Raw genomic sequence first — 9541 nt, 5'->3', positions numbered from 1 at the left:
CTGTGGAACGGAACGATAACCTGTGACTTTGTATCCTAAATAAACAAGGAAACATTTTAATTCTCTGAATTTAACGTTTCTTATAATCAGTGTAAAGGAAGCTTTTAAAGTTTATGGGACAAGCATAAACTAATGATAAAACATAAAAAAAGTCGCTGTAAAATTTTGTAAAACAATTTCATCAAATAATTAGAAAAAAAAAAAAAAAAAAAAGAATTTTTCGATAAATTTGTATGCATAACTGTATTATTATACAGTTATACAGTTATACTGTATTATTATACAGTTATGCATACAAATTTATCGAAAAATACAAGTACAAGGTAAGTTTACATCCGTTTATACATATTTAGGTATATTACTAATTTAATTTATAACTAAATAGGCAAATAATGAATTAAAAGCTATAATTTATGTAATTTAATGAAATTATAAAAATAATTAAGTAAAATTAGTAGATCCTATGAAATTAATTTGGTCTGAGTTGGAAAAGTATTTATGTATATGAAAAAAGTACACAAATTACAAATAGTAAATGTAATTAAGGAAAAATTCTTTTATCATTGTAAGATTAAAACGTTTTCAAGAGGTAGAAGAATATATATATAAGATATGAAATATGAAAGAAAAATAGTAACAAATTGCTAATTTAATTTGACAATAGCCCTTTTAATCCCTAAGTTTAATTTAGTTATGTCCCTTTCAAGGAATTTCTATTGCGTGACTTACATCTGCAATGATTCACAACGTTGTAGAGCTGTTCTGTTTTTAATGATGAGTATCCAATCATCATTAAAAACTGAAGCAAAGAAGCCGAGTTTATAAATTGAATGTTGGCAAATATACTTTACTTTCTCACCTGCACTGTCTTTTCCAGCATGTAATTATTCGTTTCGCTGCTGTCGTCTATTACTTAAAGATGTGAAACATTTATATAAGAACTGTGGGGCACTTATAGCACTCATAGCACTATGAAAATAAAGAATGGATGTTCTAAGAAATTAATGATGTTTGAATGGAGATATATATCAAGAATATTCCGGAATAAATTATGTGTTTAACTCGGTACTTTGTAAGTCCATCAAGCCATCTTCGCAACAATTTCAAGCTATCTTCTAACGTAAGTTATCTACAGATAAATTATTACATTTCTATACTATGTTAAGCAATGAAAAGGAAATATGACGGAACAAGTTGATAATTCTAGAAATATGGAGAAAATATGATTTAAATGAATTTCACATATTATCTGAAAGCTATATTTTCTCTTTCAAATGGCTATAATTCATTATAATGAATTTTGCCAGTCCATTTTGATTCTGATTTTTTCTTGTGTTCTTATATTTCTAACGTTAAATTGCGTTTTACTTCGCACTAATTAACCGAAACAAAAATAAGTTAATGCTTATAAATCTGAGTTTTCAAACTGCTATAAAAATGAATAAAAGTAATTAAATAGCTGTCATCGAACTGTCACAGTCCAATTGTTTAAAAATAGTTACAGATTATCCACGTTATAAATGGTTATAAAATATTTATAATTCTTATTCTACATATTACCTTCTTCCTCGAAATCTATAATAACATAACTTCTCGGTAAACAGAAAATACTAAACCAATTTGCTAAAATTTCACTGCAGGTACTAAAATTAGAACTTCGACTTACTGGGCTCTGTAAAAACTTAATAAAATTAGAACAGATTTCTCAGAACTAAATAATATTTACGTTAATTTTTAAAGGTATGATGCACAAATGAATGTAATGAATTTAATAAAACTTTATTTTAGTGTTTTCAGCAATTTTATTGAAGCAATACAATGCAATTAAAAATTCTCAAGGCAAAAAGCATTTCAAACACCAATTTCTAATATTTTAACAAAGTACAGACATATACTTCAAAAAACTACACAACTAATTCATATTCATTATTTTTAACACGCATGGCATAAATTATGTTACTGAATATTTAATCCAAGCACATTTGGAATTAATATATTTGTATTTTTTATTAAACATTTACATTTCATTTTGCTCAGTTTTAAACTTTAAAATAAACAGTATGAAAAATACATATTTTTTAATAGTAATCAGAAATTTATAATGAGTAATTTTAAAATATCTCTTTGCCGTATGAACCATAAGAATAAAGTGGCGATAAAATTGAAGACAAAATGAACCAATTAAAAAAAATTATGATCTAATCTTCACCATTACATACTATTTAAAAAATCGTAAACTGAAATGCGTATTATGAATGAAATGACAGCAAGCTTTAATGCTAATTTATTGAAATAAGCTTTGATTTTATTACTGTTAATTTACTGCTAACTCCCGCTTCAATTACATAGGAATGGTCTTTCGTAAAATAAAATTTTCTTTAAAATCAAAATTCTGAAAATCGCTTTTTGCACCTTAATCCAAAGATCGTGAATAATACCCAATATAAATCGAATTTAAAGTGTTGATTAGTGTACAATAATGCAGAATTAATTTAACATGACTTTTAAAATTCTTAGTAAAAATGCAAAATTAATTTTGCCAATTTGCTTTTAGCTACTTCATATTATCCCACCACCATATACGTATAATGCAAAAGCACAGTTTAATCCAAGAAAATGTACAACTGGGAAGCCGAATTTAGCTTATATAGATGCCCAGCAAAACCTTACTTCCGAATTAAGAGAAAATATATTCATAAAATAAGATACTGAAGTTTTTTACGTAGATAAAAAACCCTGTATTTGCTAATAAATTATGCAGAGTGTATAAGAATTTATGAAGCACATAGAATAAAGAAATTCAGATATATAAAAATATATAAATTGCTTATTAGACCTTTGATACAAAAGGGACTTATTTCTTGAGCAAACATTTAATTGTTCATCTTTGCATCAATATATCAACAAATTACAATAAGAGATGGCCGTGTGTATAGAAAGATTCTACAGGGATTGCATGAAATGTAGGATTGTGAACAAGAACAGCCGTGTGATGTTTGGTGACGGCGACAGGATGGGCAATGGCAGTTGGAAGTGGTGCCACCACAACTGGCTTGTTGACTGTCACATCAGCAGAGTCTTGGGTAGGATCGACTCCAGGTTCATTAGTGTGAACATCTGCTCTAAATCCAGCGCTGTCTGCCACATAGTTAACAACCCGAGCTCTCCCATCAGCATTGTGAAGACCATAAGAACCAATTTTGTTACCTAAAGAGTCTCCGAATTCTTTTCTGAAACTTCCTCCACTTGTATGATCTTCATTATAGCCAAATGCGTAATTACCTAAGCTCTAGGAGAAAAATTATCTTATTAATTTTAAAGAAAAACAAAAGTCATGAGTATTCTACATTATATGCAATTCAATTTTTGATTGACGTATTTACATTTCTTAACCTAAAATCTGAATAATATGTTAAAAAGAAATTTCAGGATAATTTTCTTGTTATTTAATTTTGACCGCATTTGGACGAGAACTCCGTTAAAATATTTTCTGAAGTACTTTGGATCACTTTATGCTGCTCTGTAATAAATTAGGAAGCAACGCGTATTTTGAAATATTATCTTTGAAATTTCAATTAGCTAGTATAAGAAAAAAAATAAAGAAAAAAAAATCTGAAATGTTTCAGATATTAAATAAGTCCAAAGCGGCGTTTTTCTTTAACGTTTTGTGTGTTACTTTTATTTATTAAATATCACGTTCTTTGCACTTAAACCATAAAATTCAGTTCAATAGCAATGTCGCAAAATAATTTTAAAATGAGCGTATCTTTAGGATTTCCGATACACAGTTCCGCGCGCTGGAGATAAAAAGGTTTCCCCCTTCCCCCGTAGATTGTTGCTATTGCTCGTTTTGAAATCCTTGAGTTTGTTAATCAAAAATTCGTTAAAGTTTTACAAAATATAAAATCGATAATAAACCAAATTCCAAATTTCGAATTTGGGCTTCCACATGTCCATATTCGCAGTAGAATTATGCCATTCAAAATTCGATGGCTCTGTGTACCGTTGTTTTATCACAATGCCAGAAATATAAATACATTTATGCAGATTTTCATTATTTAATTTTTTCAAATATAATACAGGGCGATAGTACTTGGTGGCAGCGATTTGAGGATTCTAACATTTGGTGGCAACAGTTTGAAAAGTGAAACGGACATTTATAGTGATTCAACACAAAATCGCAAAACGAAAACAATAGTCCTTCAGGGACAAAGTTCCTTTGGGCTGAAAAGGAAAAAAAAAAGGAAGGGGGAAAAAATTAAAAGTAGAAGGTTTCTTCAGTCTTTTCAGAAACAACATGGCAGCCTAATTTCGTTTATTAATTAAAACCATATTATTTATATCAAATGCATTTGGTTTCCTATCAAAGTATTTGCTCCCGCCATTTAAGAAATTATAATTTGTAAATAAACTTCCACGATTAAAAAAAATATGAATGTTTAAGGAGAAAACAGTAAAGAAAGTCAATCACAAATTTTCAGTTAAAAAAATCTGAAAAAGGAAAATAGCTGAAGATCATATGCAGAAGCCATTTTTAGTTAAAACTATATCGTTTACTTTGAAAATTAAAATACGTAACATAATTTAAATTAAGAAGCATTAAAATTCGTCTTACTTTTAAGACTTCTTATTTTCTATTGTTATAAGACTATATATTCTTTTTTCCGAGACTGCACAATCTATTTAACGTGCTTTCGTCACGTTTCATAAAATTAATAAAGCAATTGACATGGAATAATAAAAGTTGGAATTCATTCAGGAAGAAGCATTTCTTGGAATAATAAAAGTTGGCACATATGAGTGAAGTGCAGGATTAAAAGAAGTATTTGAGTAAGTACTCACATCTTGACTTTTGTACTGCGTACTGGCGCCTACCTCTGGCAAGGCATGAGTCTCTACCAATAAAGGAGCTGCTTGTGAGCTGATGACAATACTTAAATAAGAAGCTGTAGAATAAAAAAAGTATTCAGATTAAGATTTTTTAAAAGCCCATTCATTTGCAGTTAGGTCAATCAAGCATAGCTTGTAAAAAATTTCGAAATCAGTAGCAATATCCAATATCGCATTATTTATATTAAAATTATGCAATCCCAAATATTGTGCTGTTTAGTAGAGCTGTCTTTTAGTCCGAAACCAACTGCATGAGTTCTAAAATTTTATTTCTATAAAACTTGATTGTTTGAGTGTTACCTTCCCTTTTCCTTATTGGGTATAATATTAGTCGCCATCTCCAAGATGAACTTAGGCAGCATTTTAGGTGACGTGGATATTAGTTAATTGGCCGATTGTTCAGGCCATGATCCATTGTAATACCTGCTTTTTAATAAGGTATCCCATACTGTAGTAACAGCATTCCAATACAGAAGATAGACGTTATTATTTACAGCTGATAGTAATTCCATACATTAATAAAATGCTGCTTTAAATTAGAATTCCTTTATGGATAACACATTGCTCTCTTGTTTAAAAGTGTTTTGAAATAAACAATAAAACCTTTTGGAATTAATTTTTAATTCAATTTGGAGATAAAAATCTTTTAATATTATCAAAATTATTAATCTTTTTTTATATGCAAAAGTACTAAAAGCAAAGAATGTATTCTTTTGAAGTTTCATTTTTAGATTAGTTCAATTAAAACCATAGCATGGAAAAAAGACGAAATTAGCTAACATATACATAGTTAGTTCAATAATATTAGTGTAGTTTTTAAGGAAATACGGAAGAAAACATAGAAAGTGGGACTGTGAAGAGATGTCTGGTCTGATAACAGGTAAAATACAAGATTCAGAAAGAAGCAGCATTCATTTAATTCGCTAATATACAAATAAAATTATCCGAAGCAGGGCACAGCTGCCCAGCGGAAAACGAGATCATGACTTCAAGACATAAGGTACAGTTTTTTACAGTTTGATGTTAAAAAATGAATTCAAAGCGGAAATAAAGTAATTTAAGAAATAGTTTATTTTTAAGTTTTTCTTCAAACTCCTGTTTTTGAATGAAAATAAGGAAGACGTCATTTATGTCTCAGTACTTACGCTGAAAGTCTGAATATTGTGTTCCTGAGTAATCAGTGGGAAATACTAAGTCGTTTATACTCCATCAGCGGTCTGGTTGATGACATCAATGAATACTTGCATCTCACAAGAAGTCCATTTCTTGCTCCTGAATGAGTTAATTGCATAGAGATTTACCAAAATTTCAGCATATTTAATATAAACATGGACAAATGTTTCGCGGGAGGCCTCTTACTTTTGGGATATAACCTGGTTCTTCGGTAAAAAATACCTGCATTTATAAGAAGGCTCTTCAATGAATTAATTTGCAATAACAAATGTCTTGATAAGAAACTAAAAATTGGAAAATTATAAGATAACCCAGAATACTAAAATCAGAAAATAGACAATTGTAAAGTTACTCAACTCCTGGACTCTTTAACTGGTAGGAAAAATCATTATCATTACTTAATATCAGCTCCAAAATATTCTATGAATAAAAGAAATCAGTATACATAGAATTATTTTAAACACTTAACTACACAGAAAGACATTTAATTGAAAAATTTCTGTATTAAAATCAGGAGGATACATAAGTTACATGCTTTACACTGTTACATTAAGGCATTACATGTTTAATTCAGTTTTATGAAATGCAACAAAAATGCATAAATGAAATATTGTCTTAAATACAAAAATTGTTACATAGGATTAAATTTAAGAGTTCATGGAAGAAAGTTTTGTCTAAAAAATACTTTTCTCGTGATTATGCAAATAATTTACATCCGTAAAAATTGCACTTTATTGTTTAACTATTTAATAATACACTATATTTATGAAACCTGAAAAACAAAGACATAAACTTTAATATAAAATCTTAAAGGGACTTACTTTCATATTTCTTTCCTTCTTTGTACCACGACTGCAAAGAAATACTGGTCTGACACAGCATGTTAGAATCGATCTTTTATATCAAATTCATCGTAATTTGTAAAGAAATTAATTTAGTGTCATTCAGATCGGTTCGATGTTTTCCTCACTTTCAAAGCATAGTGATTGATTTCTGTGCACTTAACGAAAATAATTAGTTGTTGCCAATCGTAAAGGGGATGTTCATATATTTAAAAAGGTGTTTCGTTAACTTAACGAAGAATTTGATAGTCTCAATACTAACATTTTATATAAATATTCGATTATTTCAATATTACTATTATTATTTTTTTTCAAATATAATTACTTTAGTAATGTATGCTTTATATTACTGAAGAGAAATATTTTCGTTTAATGCACTTAGTTGACTGAAATGCTTAAAAAAATTGCTCTCGAGAGATTGCAGGTAGGGAAAGAGGGGTGGAAGACCCTCGGACCCGTTCCCCCGGGGTGATCCATGGAGGTAGGAAGTAAGATGGAGTCGCCCTAAACAAGTTTCTCCGTACCCTGCTCTGAAGCACCCGCGATCCCTACGTGGTGACCAAAACATTGGGTCATTTACCATTGAGTTCTATGGGATTTGACGCGTTCGGGTGTAAATATTTTGTAATTACGTCACAAATATAAAAAAATTAAGTTAATTCGATTTTATTCGGTTAAGGTACAAAAATTAAGATCAAAGTTTATTGTATTATTAATATTAAAATTATGCATTATTTCTTTTCTATTTATAGAGCTTCTTCCTAAAATACTTCCTTAAATATGACATGATTTTTTGGCTTCTTTTAAATCGAAAAATGTAAGTCAATTTATAATTAATGCTCTATTCGGTTCATTTTAAATTAGAGAATTATTAGGAATTAGCGAAATACTTTAAATAAGTATTTCGCTAATTCCTAATAATTAAATAGGTATTAAATAGTATTTGACTTTCTCTAAACATTTCTGAAAGGGAATAAAATAAGTTTTTTTTTTTTTTTTTTAATTTTTTTTTTAAGTGTTATTTAAAACTTGTAACTGAGTTTTTATAAAATGTAAAGGGAACAATTCTTTTAATTATACTTATCAGATTTTTTTTTTTTTTTTTACATTTCATTTCAACAATACATATTCCAAAACTCTTTATTACATTCTTAAGTGCGCATCTCATAGCATTTGCTTTACAATACCTTTTAACAGATTGCTTTCCAATACGAACAATTCTTGCTTAAATAATTTTATAACGTATTTGTCAACAGGATTTCAATTTATGTTTACAATTCAATATTAAGGTTATTATATTTTGAGATAACATTGATAATCATTATAAATTAGATACATTTAATCATTAGATTTCTTCACAGTACTTTCACAGTTGTTTATAAGTGAATAAATTCTTCATTTCAAATACATTTATTAATAATTTAATGAATATTTAAGTATTTTGTCAAAGGCAGATACATGCTTTTTGCAAGCACATGCATAAATACCCATACATATCTCCTATTTATCATTTCCGGCATGTGCAAATCTTTCATTTCTGTGCATTCATTATATTTTTCGTGTAAAGTAATTTACACTAATTTAGCATACAGCCGAAAGTTTTACATAAAAAATATATATGAATATAATTTGAATGAAAATTATAAGTATTATTTTTAATACCCACTCAAAGGTCAGTTTTTCTTCAAAATTCCTCCACGATGGCATCTCTCTCTTTAGGCAGATAGCCCTTGCATGCGTTACTCTATTTAATAAAAACTTAATCTGACCTATGTGCCTAATTACAAATATTTTAACATACATAATTTTATATTTACATTTAGCCATCAAGTTTCAAACTTTTCAAATCTTCTAGAAAATAAATTTTGGCAGATCTCTTTTAGCAATTTTCTTAAAATCTATATTTTTGTAGTGCAACAGCTTAGAATTTTATAAAACAAATTCATAATCAAAATCGCTGTCGTTAGTTATCGAAAAATAACCAAGATGTGATTTTTGCGTAAATGTCAGTAAACTATACAAATTGCTATTATCCATCACACTATGAATGTTTCTTTCATGCGAGAGTGTCCCTTTTTCGATTTCTATGGAACTGTCGTGTGTCGAAATACTATCAGAATCTTGTCAAGCGAGCTTCTGAATGTAAACAAAGAACACCCCGTCTGGTGACCTAAGCTTCAAAGCAGTGCTTCACTTCTAGCGCGGAATGGCCCCTCCTCCCTTTCCTACCTCCATGGGGTGATCTCCATCAAAATTGGGGGCGGAACTGAGCAAAATCGCACTGTCACGTGTTAGGTGCTACCAACGACAGGCGTAAACTTGCGCTCCTTGCCACGAGGAATTTTGTGGTCTTGGGTTGACTATAGGTCAGACAAGCGAGTATTACAACAAATATAAGTCATCCACGTTTTTATTGATTAAAATGTTCTCGATTTGAGAAAAAAGATTTACTAATCCAAAATAAACTATGCACTATAATTTTCCTATGTTATTATTATAATTATTTATTATCTATCGAGTCTTTGCTGTCCCTTTAGCAGCGAGTTTAAAAAAGTAAAATTTATGTCTTAAAAAAGGTCTAAGAGCAAAATGTTTCATCTATAAAACTTAACTATTTAGTATTGAAAGAAGTGAGG

General features: G+C 29.1%; 1 protein-coding gene across 1 annotated transcript; it reads right to left on the bottom strand.

Annotated features, from left to right (window-relative positions):
* Window positions 1-1805: 1805 nt before the first annotated feature.
* LOC146998245 (cuticle protein 14-like) lies at window positions 1806-6945 on the bottom strand. Its single transcript, XM_085812481.1, has 3 exons — window positions 6885-6945; window positions 4843-4946; window positions 1806-3289 (listed from the first exon to the last, which is right to left on the bottom strand). Exons 1-3 carry the CDS (start codon window positions 6943-6945, stop codon window positions 2909-2911), a joined length of 546 nt encoding a protein of 181 aa, XP_085668607.1. The 3' UTR covers window positions 1806-2908.
* Between the last annotated feature and the right edge of the window lie 2596 nt (window positions 6946-9541).

This window comes from Stegodyphus dumicola, chromosome 3, assembly GCF_044657685.1.
Source record: "Stegodyphus dumicola isolate Sdum_Otavi_A_Nest chromosome 3, ASM4465768v1".
Lineage (NCBI taxonomy): Eukaryota > Metazoa > Arthropoda > Arachnida > Araneae > Eresidae > Stegodyphus > Stegodyphus dumicola.
Note: the sequence above shows the minus strand (reverse complement) of the source record. Positions and strands in the feature narration are given on the sequence as shown.